The following is a 19,809-nucleotide window of genomic DNA, read 5'->3' as shown; positions in this document are numbered from 1 at the left end:
CCGTCATTATTGCCGTCTCAACTCTCAACTATTCTCTTTTTTCTCTTGAATTATCTTTTAATCTGCATGCAGTACGCCCATACTTGAAAACATATACTCGTGCATATTTGTATTAGCCTCTTAATCGATTCAATGTCAAAAGCCGAACTGAGAGTAAACATTTCATTGACACAATTATAACTTATATTTAAAGAAATAGCAGGTGCTTTATTAGATAAAATATTCAGCAAATTAATTAACAAATATGGAAAATTTCATTAAGGGGTAACCTATGTAGCGGCCTGTTTGCAACACCTAATTTTGAAAATTTCTTCTGGAAAGAGAAAAAACTAATTAAAAATTTATTTATATGGATTTATTACACATGTCTTGAGGAATACAAATTAATTTTGTTAAGTGATCAATACATAAAATGGCGGCTGTATTGAGGATGCAGGGCCTTTTTTAAAAAAACGCTCCACGGCCGGATAGATAAAAACTGCAAATGTTGATTTGGAACAAAAACCCAATTTTAATTTACGTACCAAAAAGTTAGAGAAAAGTGTAGAAAATTTTATTATAACTATTGATTTTTATAAAAATGGCATGCATTTGAAAAAACAGTTGCATTTTTCGCCAAAAAATTCATCGAAAATTGTTTATAAAATGAAAAGTTTTTAACATTTCGCAAAATCCTTACATTTTTCTCTAGCTTTTTGGTATGTAAATTATGAAAAATTTTGGGTTTTTGTTCCAGATCAATATTTGCAATCTTTATTTATCCGGCCGCGGAGCACTCTTTAAAAAAAGGGCTGCGTTCTCGAGTTGCTACAGCCGCCATTTTGTGTATTAATCACATAAAAAAATTAATTTGTATTCCTCAAGACATGTGTAATAAACTCACGAAAATGAATTTTCGATTAATTCTGGTCTCTTCCTTCAAAAAATTCTCAAAATAAGATGTTGAAAACTCAATGAGGTGTTATCCCTAATATATAATGTTTAAAAATTAACATATTATTTTAAAAATACTCAATTAACGTAATGCAAACTTTCCATTGTGAAAAATTTTTAATGTGATTTTATGTAATAAATTTTATACAATTATTTTATATAATAAAATCACAGTAAAATTTTTGTCATTTTTTGTTTTAGTTACTTTTTTTTAAAAACAATATAATAATTTTCAAATATTATATAATAATATTATATAATAAATATTATATAAAATATTATATAATAAATATATAATAAATATATATAATAAATATTATATAATAAATATTATATAAAGTATTATATAATAAATATTATATCAGATATAAAGTCTTCAGTTAAAGTTCCGTAACCGACCTAATATTCTTATTCTTTTAATGATAAATTCAATCGTTACGCGCAACTATTTTCTAATACTTTTCAACTGCGCAACGATTCGTAACGATAACAAGATCGTTATTACGAAGTTAGAGAATAGACCCACAGACTCAATTTAAAAATTTTACAGGTATGTAGCATTCATTAAATGTAGTTCAAGACTACAAGTACGAATGTACAGAAATGTTTAGTTTTCGAAATATTTCAAGTGTTAATTATTAGGTTAAATAAACAATTTTTAAGATTTCTATATAAAAAAAGATTAGAATTATTCATTTAACCAAATAATTAAAATTTGAATATCTCGAAAAGTTTTCAAACAAATTTTCGCATATTCATATTTGTGGTATTCCACTATTTAATAAATGTTACATACCTGTGATGTTACATACCTTGATGAAAAATTTCATCAAATTTATGCCTAGGTTGGTTACAAAACTCTTACCCAGATTGTTATTAGTTTTAATAACTTTATTAAAATGATTAAATCTGAGTTTTAAAAACCAATTAACATCAGGAAGTAAATTTTTAGTCATCTTTAATTTTAATAAAGAATAATCACCGAAAAATTATGCATCTTATATTATCTATTATTACGTACGATGACCAACAATTTTATTGGAACATTGAAATATGCCATTATCAAGAGATACGGTAGTGTCTCGTGCAAAGTTTATTTAACTAGGATGAACTAAGTTTTTAATAAGTTTAATCACAATAACTTGGTTTTTATTAGAAAAGTGTTTTATTATTGCTCTATGTGCAATATAAGAACAGAGATATTACGATATAAAGTTCTTCAATGTATAAATTTAAGGATGTCACTTGCGCTGCCGCCATCACCATCGTCTCACTCATTACACACACACACGCGCGCGCACGCACACACACACACGACACACACGCACATACGCACATGCACATACGCACGCACACGCACACGCACACGCACCCGCACACGCACACGCACCCGCATACGCACACGCACACCCACGTACCGCGCACACACACGCGCACACGCGCACATGTGCACGCACGCACGCACGCACGCACGCATACATATGCACAGAAAAATTCTGTTTTGTCAAAATTATCAACACAAAAGTACGGTAACGATACTTGAAGATAATCTCGATTTTGTTAGATTTGTCACGTCATATCAAATACAACAAGCGAAATTACAAAGTGTGATATTTTATACTACATATATATAAATCGGATGTGTGTAAGATACATTTTGTTATTTTAACGATTCTACCTTCATCAATTACATTTATGCAGATATTACATTTTGATGAGGAACACAAGAAAAATAGTAAAAAGAATTTTTGACCAATAATTTTCGAGTATGCGATTTTAAAGTTTCACAGTTTTAATGCATTTTCTGTTATAAAAGCAGGAAAAATAAAGTTTGTTACGCTGTTATAATAATTTATAACATTGATGAATAATATAATATAAAGAAACTGTTATTAATGGTAAATAATTTTTTATTAATTTTATAAACAATTTAATTTAAGCTATATTATGATAAAATATTATATTTTAAAATATTACTTTTTATTTATTTTATTAACAATTCAATTTTTGTACAAAACTTACGATAAAAAATCAACATTTGTGTATTTTTAACCTTTTTACTATGTTACACTAAATTTTTAGATTTTTCACTGACATAAGTTTTATGTCAAAATGTTTATTGTGAGCTTAATTATTAGTGATATTTATGTCGCAAAGAAATACAATGATATAACTACTGCAGTGCTTTGGAAGCACGTAACATCTCTAATATTGATCATTCCTGCGAGGCATAACAAAAGATGTCAAGGAGATCTACGCACGCATAAGTTAGAAAATTATGTGTGGCAATAGATGGAAAAAAAATTCTTGTAATTAGAAGATTAATTGTAAAGATATAGAAAAAAACATTTTAATTTTGAATTTTGATTCTCTTAATCATCTCTTAAAGTTTTCTGTTGTTCAAAAGACATGCATATTTCGTTAAGATCGCGAACCCCTATGCACACCTTATCTCACAAGTCTGAATCGAGTGAATGAAAGAAGACCATTGACCTTAATCAGACTCTTGTAAAAGAGACTACAACAAAACGTCAAGTCATTTTTATATTTCTTTGTGAACTAGTTATAGTAATAAATAAACAGTTATAGTAAATAAATACATAGTATAGTAATAGATACACATACAAAAATATTGTAAGATTACAAGAACTTTTTAGGTACTTAAATTAAAAAATATCTACAATTAATAGATAAAAAGCGCACAATAAGGAGGGAGGAAATAATATTTAATTCTCTTCATTATTTAATATAATTTTAGTTAAAATAAAATTTTAATATTTTTTTATTATATTTTATATCTTTTTTCAAAATCCAAATTTTTTCCATGCAGATGCTATATATTTTTTTAATTGAAAGCAGATTTTCTATTCTTCTTATATGAACAAAAGATACAACAATATATGCTTCATTCGAAATTTTGTATAATAAATTTAACTTGAAAAATATAACTTGAACTCACATTTCAAATGTACAAATGTTACTTTCAAATGGCATTTCGTCTGATTTCCTTGAGAATTATTACAGTAGCACAGCAAATAAAATAATCAATATGTGTGTGTGTGTGTGTGTGTGTGTGTGTATATGTAGAGAGTCCCAACATACTCCTTATTATCTCCTAAATTAAAACACCCCCTCCCCCGCACATACACGCGCGCGCGCACACAGATAAACCATACGAATATATATAAATGAAATGATTTTAACTAAACTCTATTATGGATATATTTATCGCTCACAAAAGTTACCTATGTTAGAGAACGGAGAAATATGCATATATTTAATGATATAAATATTTCAATATAATAAAAATTGTAATGCTGTTCGAAACAAATACAATAATTATTTTAAAAATTATACGCGAGTTGTATTGACTTGAAATTTTGCATCTAGCTATTAGCTTTTCATTTACAGTCATGCCATACGGCCAATTTCCGACTCCTTCTATTGGCGAATAACATGTCATCTATTTATATTTAGATATGTTACTTATGTGCTAAAATATACTGTATGTAACATTTTTAAACTTAATCTTGACATAGTGTAGTGCTGTGACAAACTGCAAAAAATAATACGTACTACATGCATAACATATATAAATAACAGCTATGTATACGAGGAGAGGAGAGCTACGTTATGTCGTTTATTGATTTATTTGGTGTGTTTTATACTTAGCGTCCTATAGAACACAAATGATATATCAGTTACATTATAGTCCAAACTATCATCGTTTTAACGTTCTCGATAAAAGTATAATTTTGTTTTACAATATTGAAAAAAAAATTTACATTCTGTGCTTAAGCATTTCAAGATATTTATGGACTTTTACTAATTCTAACAGTTTTTATGATATTTACACAATATTTGTTATTTTAATAGTTCATTAGCTATTACTAGACTGAAAAATAGAATTAATTTCGATAATAATATAATTTTACAAAAAACAATATAAATAAGAATCGAAATAAATATTCAATTCTATGCGATAAATATTCATTTTTATGCGATTTTATTCTTAGTAAGTATAAAAGAGTTACTCTCAACTGGGCGACTCGCTATAGACACATGGTATAGATATCCGTATAAATATCCGTCTCGTTGTGCTCTATGCGCGATTGTTTGTTGCGCATAATTGCTACGTTTGATTTGGTGCAAGACACTAGCATATCTCTTGACATGATATTACAGAAAAGATGTCTGTGACGCTGCTAAATAATGTAAATGTTGTTAAACAATGTAAACAGAGATTTTTTAAAATATGCATATCTTTCAATTTTATTAAGCTCAGATTACATAAGTCTCTCCATGCTAATTGCGTTTACATACAAGCCATGATTATTTATGTAATGCAAAGAAATTCTATTTATTACTTTTTATACTCACTGATGTACTTACAATATCATGCTAACATAAATAAGATCTAACATAAGTAAAGCTAATGTATAACAATATATTTGAGTTAATATTATCCCGAGCTATTCTAGATATATGCAAGAAATACTGATCTTGACTTTGTATAATTAAGACAATTTACCGTATCACTTGTGCTTTATGAAGCACTTATTTTGTGGGATTATTCTAATCGCACATATACTACCTAATGATTCTATTATGATTCTATATTGCGGAGACTAATCGATGTGCGCTAGATTGGATGCTATTGTTGAAGTTGATGATCAAGCTAATCGAACATATAAAATATGCCATATAAAACTTCAACGTGGAATTTTTATAAGATATTCATTTCACATGGCGCCATTAATGTTTTTCTAGATTCTTTTATTATACTTTACGATATAAAAAAGTTTAAAGCTTTCTAAAGAATTTTTAAAAAATTAACATAAAGACAAGAAAAAATAGAGATTTTGGATTTTTGTTAAGATTAATACAGGATTACTTCGGAAAACATGAGTTCGTAGTCAAAAGTTGTTATATTCGATCCTGAAGTTTGTCAATAATTTAAAATCAGTTTGTATATAGATTTAATTTCAGATTTTGATACTATAGATTCATATTCTCAATTTGTGACAAACAAAATGTAACATATTAAAAATTGACAAATCAACAAAATAAAAAAGGCTAATTTTGTGAGCCAAATATGCAAGTTAAATGTGTATAAATATTATCGAGATGTATCATGTGGGCGTTATTATTGTCACTTTAATATTCTAATTTTAATGAAAATCATCAAAGAATAAATATATGAGAAATATATTAACATAAATAAATTGAATGAAGCCTAAACGTAACTTGTTGATAGAAACGTTAAATCAATAAATTTTCAGCACTAACAATAGAAAGCGCAGAATATTCATGTATCCTTTTTAAACAAGATAATCTAAAAAAACTACGTGAATCAAAATAAAAAATAAAAGATGTCGGAAAGCTAAATAAAATAAAAAAAATGCATAAAATAATTTAAAACCGCGAAATATTAAAACTATGTAAGCCATTATCTTTTATGATGATTGATTCAGATAAAGAAAAATTATAAAACGATATGAGAAAGGTTACAAACTAAGAGATAAAAATTATAACTTTTTATTTTTAAACAATAAAATCATTTTTATATCTTTTGAGAGATTATGCTCTAATATATCTTCTATGTGTTTTGGATTTTAAAATGTATGAATTACAAAACATAAGATTTAAAAAAAATATATTTGTTAATAAAAAGTTTGCATTAGAATTTTTTACACATATTATAAAAAAATTGTTTGGATATTTTACATAGAAATCTTTTTTTCAAACTAATCCAGAGATTCTGTAGTACAAATTATAATCGGAAAACGATAATTATCGATCTTCATGCATATTCTAAGAAGATTGATTCATTACTGTTATTTTAATCCGTGCTTATATATAAATTTTGAAATATATAACTTAATTTAATTTAATAATAAACCTTTACTGTATTCTCTTCAATAATCTTGACGTTAACGTTGTTAAAACATTAAACTCCAAGTAATATTTAAAAAATTCGTTCATTAGAAAATTATTAACAAATAAAAATTCGAGCTTGAATAATTTTTAGTAAATACAAATTAATACAAAAAATACAAAATACAAAATAAAAATTAATAATCTATAATTAAATGATTCTATATATGTATTGTGCAATTATTCATACGAAATTCACTCATTACCTGATTATTATCTTTACTTTTACAACATACATAAAGATCAAAGTCATTGGTGAGGTGTCACTTATATACAGGGTTTTTTTAACCATTTGTATAGGCCTTTAAGAAAAAAGGAAATGGATTTTATCAAAAATCGCAAAAATTTTGATGACTAAATCGAGTCCAATCTATTGTATGGTAATATTTTCAACTTCCGGTGTCAATCAGAAATGAGCTATCCAGATCAAAAGTCAAAATTTTTAAATGGAACATTTTTCATTGCAGATTCGGATTTCCCGGCGAAAAATAAGAAACTTTTGTCCCAAAAATTTTTTGAAATGTCTCCATTGACCTTGAAATGATTTTTAAAGTGTGATTTACGAATAGGATGTAGCGCGAATTACAAATAAGATGAGACAATTAACAAACATACAACTTCGTAATTTTTAAAAATATTATTTAATCACAAATTGTTCTTAGATATCTGTTTTTATCAGCATTGATCCATGTTTCCCGTTTTTTCGATATTTTATTGTATGTTAGATGTAATATTTGTTGTAACAAGTAAGTATCAACAAAGCACTTAGTTTTCATAACAAACATATGATGGCTTCTTATGCATTAATACTGCATTAAATCACTCAATGCTTGAATTCACAATGGATGTTTATTTGCACTTTAATCTGACGTGATATAATGTCTTTCATGTGGCGCATGTGTCATATGTATGATTGCGTGCAATATAGGAAAAGATAAGGAAATTATATCAACAAAACATATATCTCATAAAAATTAACTTCATCTAATCTGCAAAATAATTTCATTATAAGCATTTTAATTGCTTATTATCAATTTGTCAAATTAATATAACTATTAAAGTTTTATTGAAAAAAAATTAATAAAGTTTTGAGAACTGCAGTTTATTTTATAAGCGAGGATCATTTCATAAGTAATGCACATTGTAGTAACGCCGCAGACGGACTAATGCTCAAATTTTTAAACATTTATAGTGGAGAACTTCTTGAAGAAGCGATACATAGTCTAAAAAACTTTCATAGTGCGTGTCATTGTGAATTGACGAATGTTAGAAATGACTTCTGCAGATGCTTCAGGTATATAATAAAAAGCACATGCAATATTTATATATATATATATATATATATATATATATATATATGTGTGTGTATTAAATGTATACATTAAATATATACATAAAAATATATATACAGAGTGTCTGATAATAATCGCCCCACTCGTAATATGCAGATAGAGCGGTTTAAACCAAGCGAGAAAGCCCTTTACCATTTTTTTTTTGTATAACGCTTAATAAAAGAATTATTATTGTAAAGTTTATCATCGCTGATCGTTACCCGGACGTACGTCGGTGAGCCGTGCGCCTGATAGTGTGCGTGAGCGTTCAACTGTCACAGCGCGATGTGCTTCTCATCGATGTGCGCCCGGCTAAAGAACGGCGATGTTTGGCTAAACTTTACTCAATAGTAATTCTTTTATTAAACGTTATACAAAAAAATGGTAAAGGACTTTCCTGCTTGGTTTAATCCGCTCTACTTGCACATTTCGAGTGGAACGATTATTATCAGACACCCTGTATATCAAAGTATAAATAAAATAGTCTTTGTTTAAAATGTAGAAAAGGGAGTTGAAAAAGAGAAAGAGAGAGAGAAATTTGCATAATTAACTTTGCAGTTTTATATATATATATATATATATATATATATATATATATATATATATATAGATATATATATATTTGCAAATGTTTAATGCATGCGAAATTATTAAATAAAAATCTTTAATGTAAAACAATTACTACAAAAGTAGATACAATAAGTTTATAGCGTTTAATTTCAATTAAAACATCGTTAGTGATTTTTCGCGCGATTGTTATTTTAGTAAAGATGTGAGAAATATGATATATTTTTCTAGTATAATTCTAAAAAGAATGATACACATAAGATTCTGAGCATCATGCAACGTCAAACGAATTATCTTACCTTCCACTGTCGTCAACTCTGGATCCGGTAAACCCAAAACTGGTTGATCAAAAATAATCCAACAGGAGACCAAAATAACGCAAAGCAGTCGCACAATAGCATTGTACCAAAGAGTAATCCTCGATGATGAACACATCAGCGACGGGGAAGCCGTCACGGCGACGCGCATCTCTACGACTGCTGGTTCCTGGACCCACACGGCACACCTACGGCTTACACGTCGTTCTCGTACGCACACACGCACCCTGTATGTACCTATACGCCTACGCAGGTCAACCCTGCCTGGCCTACTTCCGGTATCACATCTCCAGTCGATCGTAGAGACGCGCGCGATCGATCACGCGCATAGTCGCTGCTGCGGAACCTTACCCGTAGCTCTCTTTCCCCGTTTTGCCTGTGTGGATCTCCCCGCGTCTTTACAATCTAGCGATCTTCTGTTGTCGTTTAAAGAAGCACACTGTCGCGTTGGACTCTTCCTTGATCATCAAGGATAGGCGATTCGTAGATCGAACAATTCAGATGATTCCTTCTCTTCTTTTTTCTCTTTTTTTTTCTTCTTCTATATATATTTAATTGGTTTACGTCGAAAAAGGAGTAGAGGAATCTAAACAGTAGGGATAACAATCATGTTCTCACAATATGATCGCATTGTCGTGCGTATTCTGTGCGATTGTGCCACGTAGCGTAGCGAAAAGGCGCGAGCACCAAGCAACGACTCACGATTCACCCCACCAAGGGTCATCGCGACACTAAGGCGCCGATGTTCTGCGCAATACAGCGAAGCCATGTTTTCACTCCCTTGACTGTCGCGTAATAGTATTGTTGCTCTGCGGCATCCACCTCTTTCTGTATTTTTCTAACACTAAACAACGTAGCGCAATACCTGGCAATGTCTCCGAGTTTTTTTTTTTCTTTTGAGAGCAAAACTCAATCATGTATTGTCATTGTTGTTATAACATATCCGCCTAAAAAAGACATCACAGATGTAAAAAAAAAGCGTTAAATATATCTTTCTCCAGCCAAAATAATCCTTTACAAAAATTAATCACCATCAAAAATATACTCAAAAATTATATTTATAAATTATATTTTATTTCTTTATTAATAACATGGCAAAAAACTTAATATATATATATATATATCAAAAAAAGTGAAATAAAAAATCACGCCAAATAAATCTAAAAAATATAATATGCAGATATTATTTTTTTAATTAAAATAGATTTAATGTAAGACGCAGAAAATATTAAAATTGTGCAATTTTGCATTCTTTATTTCTATTTAACATTTCACTCTATTTTATTTGCAAAAACAAATAAAATGCAATAAAATATATACAGGGTGTCCCATAATAACCGTATCACCTGATGCAATTGACTGCGGACATTCTGTGTGTGTGTGTGTGTGTGTGTGTGTGTGTGTGTGTGTATATATATTTATATATATTACAGGATATCCCATAATAATTATATTATCTCTTGTGTGCAGGTAGAGCAAGTGAAATCAAGAAGGAAAGTCCTTTACCATTTATTTCTGTAACGCTTAATAAAGGAATTATCAAGCGACGTGGTAGCGTCGCAACGCCAAGTTCATAAAAAAATTATAAAAAAAATCTGTCTGGCTTGTCAAGAGTTCTGCCTATGTAGGACGCGACGCTATCAAGTAGCTTATCCGGAATTTTATGTCTATAATACTTTCGATTAAAATATCTCAGGAACTATAGCCATAATCAAAAATCTAACTGCACTTTTATTATATAATGTGAATGCAAGCTTTCGATTGCGACCAATTTGAATAAGATTGCTGCTGTCAAGTCTGAGAAGTGATATTCGTATATAGCAAACGTGAGACTTTTTTTACCGATTATTCTAAACATTCTATGTATAAAAGTATTAAGATAAGATGCTCAAAAGAATAATATTTATTTTAAATTTTTTGTTGATGATGTAGATAATGTTTTATCTTAATGAATTTCACGAAAATTCTGATTTTAATAACTTTACATACATGTAGGGAAATAAATAGATAAACATAAAAATTTTCAGTTATTCACAAATCATATCACCCTTCATATGTATGTAGAATTCTTTGATCTTTAGATAAATATACTTAAAAAATTATTTAAAATATCAAATAATGTTTAATACTAAAGTTTTGTAGCAAGAATACCTCTATTTAATTATATTAATAAAATTTAAAAAAAATAATTTAAAAAACTTTTTTTGTAAAAATGAAAAAAAATTTTTTTTAAATTTTATTAATGAGGTTAAATAGAGATGTACTTACCATAAAAATAAAACATTTTCTAATATCTTAAATTTTTTTAGATATATCGATAAAAACAAAACCGCTTCACATATGAGAGATGATTTCACTCCTTAGTTTCGTTTTTGGATAGCAACTAAAAATTTTTAAATTCATCTATTTACTTTCTTACAAATATGTAAAGTTTCATCAAAATCAGAATTTTCGGATTTACTTGTTGAGATTTGCTTGTTAAATAAAACATATTCCTCATTCAGTTTCATTTAAAAATTTCAAATATCTCGTAAAATATTACTTGTTCAAGCTTTTAGCTTAATACTTTTATACACAAAATGTTCAAAAGAATTAATTTTTACAATAAAAAAATATATGATTTTATTAAAAAAAATGCAATTACACTTTTTCAGTACATCGTTGCATTTACGAAAAAATTTAATCAATAAAAAAATACATTGCTATGCCATTCAACTTTTTTCTTTATCATTTTTTTCTATCTTCAACACAGTAGACATTAAAGCTCCCAATTGTATTCTAACATATCCTGTATATATATATACGTATGTCTAGAGTATGTTCAAATTAAATCAAAATTTTGAGAACATGTAGAAAATCAATAAATTCTACAACTTTTATTTCATGGTATTTTTCAATAAATAAAAATCTAATAATTTTAATGTCGTCAATTTATACTTTTTATGCATACATTTACAATCTACGTACATTTAATATTTAATATTTAATTAGCGTGTTTTGGGGATAAAATAAAGTCAAAAATTTTAATATAAAAATTTTTAGGCTGCATTTTTGAATTATAAGCGATCAAAGTTTGCCAATGATAACACGTGAAATTCGCGCTCAAACCCATAACTATATACGTACCGCGTGTTATTTGTTATTGATTTTTTCAAATCAGATACTGATTTTTATTGCACAGCTGATTTTATTATAATAAAATAGCTGATATTTATTTATAATAAAATTAATAATAATGTTACTTATAATTATTTTTATTGATATTTATATTATATAATATTATTAATAATATTATATAATATATAATTTTATTTTTTATTATTAATATTTAGTATTAATAATTGATTATTATTTAATTATTCAATCAAATAATGTAATAATTAAATATTTTTCGTATAAGATTTATAATTTATTAATATTAGCCTATCGCCATAATGTAGAGATACGTATATAGAAAACAACAAAATAAAATCAATTGTGCAATAAAAATTATGACTTAAAAAAATCAATAACATGACAGATCGATACGCGAATAAGTACAGTTATGAGTTTAAGCGCGTGAGTATTATGCTATATCATTTGCAAATTTTGATCGCTTACTCAAAAACTAACTCAAAAACCATTGTTGAACAACAATTAAAAAAATTTTATATTAGAATTTTAAATTTTATTTTATTTCTAGAGCACATAAATAAATGTATGGAGATTGTAAGATACCTTATATATGTGTGTGTGCGCACGCACGCACGCACGCTCGCACGCCCGTAGCCATATAAATATAGAGACCGAGCATATCATTGCAGGGAGAAAGCCACTGCGGGACGATGCGACGAAATAAATTGTGTCTAAAATTGATTGGCTGTCATATCGCATAAGTTCGCATCAATGATACTCGTGTTGGTGGTCAAACTGTCACGCGTATTTTGACAGTATTTGTCTATATGTTAAAGAAATTTGTCAGAAATAAGATATATAAATATATATAATTATATTATATATATATATATATATATATATATACATATATATTTAACAGCTTTAAAATGTATATATAAAATGTACATAATATATATTAAATATATTGTAGAATTAAAAATAAAGAACAATATTTATATTATAATTATATAATGTTAATATAATTATATAATTATATAATACTAATTATAAAATATTTTACTATCTGACGACCAGTTTCATGGAAAAAACATTGATGTCGTGAAGCAGATCTTACTTAATAATTGTTTTCCGACACACATTGTAAATCGTTATATTTGTAAGAGACTGAATTTTTTGAAACACCGGAGCAGTAGCATTCTAGGTAATGGGGAAATTGATACAGACAAACCCTCCTACATCGCACTACCGTTTGTCGAAGGCTTGAGTGACGATGTTGGTCGGTTGCTTAAAAATATGGGACTGACAGTGGTTTACAATATACCTAAAAAATTAAATTCATTGATTAAACGCGGCAAGGATCGTTTGCCTATTAGCAATAGAACGGAGGTTGTTTACAAAATAAATTGTAAGAATTGTAGTGCTTTGTATATTGGCCAGACAAAAAGACACTTAAGCACCCGAGTCAAGGAACATTGTAATAATATAAAAATGCACGAAAGTAATTTATCCGTAATTGGCAAACACAAATTAAAATTTGATCATGACTTCGATTGGTCAACGTCTGATATTCTACATAACGAAAAACATGTAAGAAAGAGAGAAATAGCTGAAATGTTTTTTATTAAAAAATTTGACAACACTATTAATTCCCAAAAAGATACAGAGAATTTAAACAACATATACGATAAATTAATAAAGGTCGTTTAGTTGATCTCAGTATTCCAAACATAGTGGTTGACACAATGTCAGTTTGACATTTCGATTTTTCTCTTTCTACTTTTTAATTATAACGTAAGTTGCTTAATCCTATTTTTTTCTTTGTAACATGACTATCATTATTTATTGTATTGTAATTTTAGTTTCACTTGATAAGGACCAAAACCATATGGTCGAAACGTTGTGATATAATAATCAAACAATAAATTGCCAGTTTGGTCGTATAAACACTTGTTTATTAATTTATTTACTGGCGACATTTTTAAAATTAAACATAATATAATACTAATTATATTTTATAATTATATAATTATATTTGATATTATTATTTAATATTTAATATTTTTTATTTAATATTTAGTAACAGTTAATTTTTATAATAAATATCGTTAATTTTATTGATTTACTTCTTCTTCTTCGATTGCGCTACGGCTCAAATCGAGCTTTGGCCTCCTCAATACTTAGCCTCCATTCGTCTCGATCCTCCAACGCTCTCCTCCGTCCCAGCATCTCCCGGGTGCTTCTGGCCACCCGGCTTCTCCCATCTCGCCCTTGGTCTCCCAGCCCCTCGCTTTCCTCCCGCAACTCTGAGAACGTTTTCAGCAACCCTGTGTTCTGGCATGCGTTGTACATGCCCGGTCCATTGGAATTGCCTTAGTTTAATGTGTGTCAAAAGCGATGACACTTTGTACAGCTGGTATAGCTCATGGTTATATCGAATTCTCCATGCTTCACCCTCCTTCACTGGTCTCTAGATTTTTCTTAGGACCTTTTTCTCGAATCTATCCAATTCCGCAGATTTGCCTGTGATTGTCCATGGATTCACTTCCGTAGCGACGGTACGGATCAGTGTTTTATACAGGCGGAGCTTAACGTTTTTTTGGATATTTCGAGACTTCATAATTGGCAGCATCGAATAGAACATGCGATTGCTCGTTACTATCCGTTTCAGTATTTCTTGAGCTTCTTCGTTGTCGGCGATCATGTTGGAGCCCAAATAGGAAAAGTTATTTACAACATCGAAGTTGTAATCCCATACTATTATGTTTTGTCCTATGCGATTCTTTCGCTTTTTGCTCTGGACTATGAGCTTGGTTTTTTGTTCGTTCACTACTAGCCCTATCTCCTTGGCTGCCTTCTCTAGATTACCAAAGGTTTTCCTGATCGCTGGCATTGATCTTGCAAGGATGTTGAGATCATCTGCATATCCGATTATTTGTGCTGACCTATCCATTAGTGTTGCATTAACGTCGACTTCAGTTTTCCTTACTGCATTCGAGGCCCAGGTTGAAGAGCATAGTTGCTAGCCCATCTCCCTGCTTTAGTCCCTATGTTACATCCAGCGCGTCAGTGAGCTCTCCAGCTATTTTCACCTGGCATTTGGTATTCCAAATTTTGCTTTCTATCAGTCTAACCAATTTAGGATATGTATTGAAGTCGAGTAAAATGGAGCATTCGATTCCTGTCTATGCTGTCGTAGGACTGCTTAAAATCCACAACAGCTGATAAACGTCAATGTTGTATTCCCAGAACTTCTCGCAGACCCGCGTCACTGTGAAAAGTTGCCCCGCTTGATCTTCCCGGTCTAAAACCAGCCTGATACTCTCCTATGATGCTCTCAGCGCTCTCTTTCAGTTTATTTCTGATGATGGTCACAACTACTTTATATGCTGTGCTGAGTAGTGATATTCCCCTGTAATTTTCACATAGGAGTCTGTCGCCCTTTGTGTGGACCGTGCAAACAATGCTTGTGCGCCACTCCTCTGGCATCTGTTCCGTTTCCCATATTCTTAGTATCAGCCCATGCAATCTGGTCAGGAGCTGCTCCCCGCTGCGCTTCAATTCCCCAGGTATGTTGTCAGGGCCAGGTGCCTTGTTGTTTTTAAGTTTGCGGATTGCTTTACGCGTGTCCTCGACAGTAGACGGGTCCATATTACATTCCTCTTCGTTTGTCTCTAACCTTGAGTCTCGTTGCGTTAGCTATTGATTAGGGTTGAAGGAGTTTTTGGAAGTATTGCCTTCATCTATCTAAGATCCCTTCTTGTTTCTATCAGCACGCCCGTCTGTGTTTTACAGAAGGTGCTGTTAGGTTGATATCCCTTCTTAAAGAGATTGATGCCCTTATGTGCTTTCCGCAGGTTATTGTCCTTAAAGTCTTGTTCTGCTTTCATCATGATCGAGTTGGTATATGCTCTTTTCTTCTTCTTGATGGTCTGCTTGGCTTCTCTTCTTGCGAATCCATATATTGTTTTCTTGTTTCTGGTCGATCGTTTTATATATTCTCTTCTGGCTATATTTCGTTTCTCTATTGCCTGCCAGCCTTGCATCGAACCACTCATTTCTAGGATCGGCTCGCCTATATCCAAGTGTCGACTCCGCCGCCTGCAGTAGCGCGCCTTTGAGGGAATGCCAGTCTTCTTCTATTGTTAGCGTGTTGGCTGCATGCCTGGGCGTATTGAGGTTCTCTTTTATATATAGAGCCCTGCTGCCTCCGGTTCCTCTAGCTTTTCTAGGTTCATTCTGGCAGGTCTTTATGGTCTGACGGTTTTGCTTGTTACGCTCGCTATGCGACCTAAACATACTATGCGATCTAAAGTGCGCGTTCACTAGGTAGTGGTCCGAATCGCAATCTGCCCCTCTATGTTCTCGCATCTTTATGTTCTCACATTTTTTATACTCGATGCTCCTCTTTTTTCAATTAAGACATGGTCTATTTGGTTGTGAGATTCTATTATCTGGTGTTGTCCACGTTCATTTGTGGATGTCCTTTCTGGGGAACTGTGTGGACATTATCACCATGCCTCTGGAGCTAGCGAAGTCAATAGCTCGTAGCCCATTATCATTGCTCTCACTGTGTATGCCTATTATGACCTTATAAACTGGTTCCCGTTCTATCTTTGCATTGAGGTCTCCTATCACTAGCTTTATGTCGTTAGATGGCATCGTGTCATATACTTTCCCTAACTCCTGGTAGAAATTTTCTTTTGTCATGTCATCCTTCTCTTCTGTTTCTGCGTGGACGTTTATGATGGCTAAGTTGAAAAATCTCGTTTTCAGTTTTAAGAGGCATATTCTCTCATTTACTGCTTTGAAGTCAAGAATGCTCTCTTTCATTCCTTTCCATACAATGAAGGCCACTCTCAACTCCGATTTGTCATTCTTGCCGCTGCGTAACACTGTACCTTGCGTTCTTGTGTCGAAGATACCACTGCCCTTCCATCTCGTTTCCTGTACGGCTAATATGTCGATATCATACTTCGTCATTTCGTTCAAGATCTCCTTCAGCGCGACACTTCTATAAAGGCTTCGTGTATTCCATGTACCAAAGATCATATCCATTTTTCTTTTGCGATGTCCGTCGTCATCGTTCCGGTTTCCAGCATCCGAAGCTCATTCTGAGGTTTCGTGACCTTTGCTTTTTTTTCCGGAGAGGAGTTGTCAGCTCCTCGCCCAACCCCGATTTCAGAGGGCCATTTCTCCCGCTCTCATCAGACCTAGCTTCCCACTGGAATGGTTATCCAATCTTCTGCCGTTACTCAGGTTCCCGGGGTTTACTAACTTGGAGGTGAGAATCGGAATTGGATAGGAGTGGCTATGCAGTACGCTCTTGTCGAGTTCTATGTGATTCGCATGCACTTACCCCTCTTAAATCCATTGATTTACTTAATACACTATATTAATAAATATAATATTTAACAATATAACATACATACAATACAAATCAATCATACAACACATAACACAATATATTAATAAATATAATATTTATTAATACAACATATAATAAAATAAAATACATATATATAATACAATATATACATATAATACATATATAATAAAAAATATATGTATATATATTGCGACGACTTTTCCCTCCGCGAACTCTGCGCGCGTCCGCCGTCGCGATCTCTCCGTTGCGCGGATGTTCCGGTACACCGGCGAACGGGAGTACGATTCGCCGGTCGGGAGATGCGGGAAAAGGGATAATCGACAAAAACACAGTGTACTGAGAATCACACATTACACGCCGGGAGGGAACGGGGTGGAAGGTATTCCGCGCGTGCCGTGACGAAACCTTAAAACTCGCGAGAATTTAAATTGGACGGCAGATACGGTCTTGCACGTATCAATTCGTCAAATACGCGAGATAGGCGCGAAAAAGACGCAAAGAAAGAAGTCGATTTCGTCGCGGGCGGACTAGCTCATCTAACGGTAGAGAGGCAAGGCGGATGTTGAACGAACGATATATGAAGGCAAGAGGCGACAAAGACAGAGCGACAAACACGCGTAAAAGAAATTAAATTCGTCAAGCGAAACAAAGAAATAACAGCTTTATTAATTGAGAAACGATGCGTCTGAATGATAAACAAAGATAAACGGTGGTATGCCCGGTGTCGATAAATTCGCGGAAGCGAGACTAGGTGTTAGAAACGGCTTAGCGCTACAGAAAATAAGACGCTGTTAAATCAGAGTCGATTGGGCCTGGGCTCGCGCGCAATTATACCGGGTCGATTATCGGACCCCTCGTGGATCGATAATATTTCGCTCGCTATTCTGACGTACGAGTACCACATGCATCCAGTGCACCCCTAACATGCACCGCACAAATATAACTTGCAACGCTCCATACAATGTTACATGCACCAACCGCGAAATCACTCGATCACTAATCCACTTCACGCGTATGATTCGATACACATAAGCAGAATTATTTCCACGCGAAACACACTCACACTCGACGACGAACTAACGACATACAGGATCGCGAAACACACTCACACTGCACGGCAGACTATTCACACATACCGGACTTAAACGCTAAACGGGCGAGAGATTTCGCGACTATCATATTATGCCGTATTACCGTGCCGCGATCTCCAGAGAGACGACTTACGCTGAATCTAATGCGATTCTAATCGAATCCGCGAAACCAATGATCCGGACGCTTCGGGGCTCGACTCGCTTGCTGACGGGGCCGTGTCGCCAATATAATTACGCTACAACGACGCGATAATCGCTAAAATTCCAAGCGGAACTCGAATGCCAAAAACAACGCAAAATTACGGCTACGACGGCAGAACGACGCGATCTCTACATCACGAACACGCGTGGAAACTATACACTGGGATAACCTCACCGGTAACGAAGCTCTTCCTTTGGGAGTCCTGGGCCTGGCGGGCTCTCCTTCCTCGGCTTCGTCCTCGAAACTCCGCCACTTCGTTTTGCTCACAGTCGGAAACTCTCCTCGCTCGCACTCGTTCGCTCGCCCTATGATTCCTGTTTCGCAATCGTCCGCACGTCAGTCTCTCGCTCACGCTCGCGCCAATCTGCCCCGGGAACACTGCGATCTAGAATCGGTAACGCCGGGCCAGCCGGGGATGCGCAATCGGGGTGCGTGTTATCACGGCCAATCACGTGATAACACGCGAGGCAGCCGTCTGGCAGCACGCTCATGATCGTACTGGGGGCGTACGCACTCCCGAGATCGCGATCAATATTTTTCATGGGGCCCTTCTAAGACGGCCTCGGGAGTTCCACCGGGATCTCAAGCGAGGAACGCAACGGTGTCCCTTGCTGACCTCCCCTTTTCCCGCCGTGCCTCGCGGCGATGGAGCTCCTTCAGCCCTTCGGGGCACGTCTCCGCACGGTCCTGCGTCAAGGCGCGAGGATCTTCCTTGTCCTCTCGTGCTTCTCGCCTCGCTTCCGAATTCGGTGGTTCTTAGTTCCTTTCCTTCTTCGTCCTCTCGAAGGTCGTCTTCCGAGTTGTGATCGTTGTTTTTGGAGCGGCCGTTTTCACGCTCCTCCGATAAGGCTCCCGTGTTATATTGAGGTAATGAAATAATAACAAAATTAAAAAGACGAAATAAGTCCGACAAATAACGCCCCTCTGG

General features: G+C 32.9%; 1 protein-coding gene across 2 annotated transcripts in view; it reads right to left on the bottom strand.

The window, feature by feature from the left end:
* Positions 1-9,825, bottom strand: part of LOC126853005 (uncharacterized) — a 54,880-nt gene extending 45,055 nt beyond the window's left edge. Inside the window, exon 1 of one of the 2 annotated variants that reach the window (XM_050598376.1) lies at positions 9,068-9,825. In XM_050598376.1, the coding sequence (XP_050454333.1) occupies positions 9,068-9,236 (169 nt within the window). In that variant the 5' untranslated portion in view covers positions 9,237-9,825. The remainder of the gene's footprint in view (positions 1-9,067) is intronic. The other variant, XM_050598375.1, reaches the window with a different exon arrangement.
* Between the last annotated feature and the right edge of the window lie 9,984 nt (positions 9,826-19,809).

The sequence above is a fragment of the Cataglyphis hispanica genome, chromosome 11 (genome assembly GCF_021464435.1).
Source record: "Cataglyphis hispanica isolate Lineage 1 chromosome 11, ULB_Chis1_1.0, whole genome shotgun sequence".
Taxonomy (NCBI): Eukaryota; Metazoa; Arthropoda; class Insecta; order Hymenoptera; family Formicidae; genus Cataglyphis; species Cataglyphis hispanica.
Note: the sequence above shows the minus strand (reverse complement) of the source record. Positions and strands in the feature narration are given on the sequence as shown.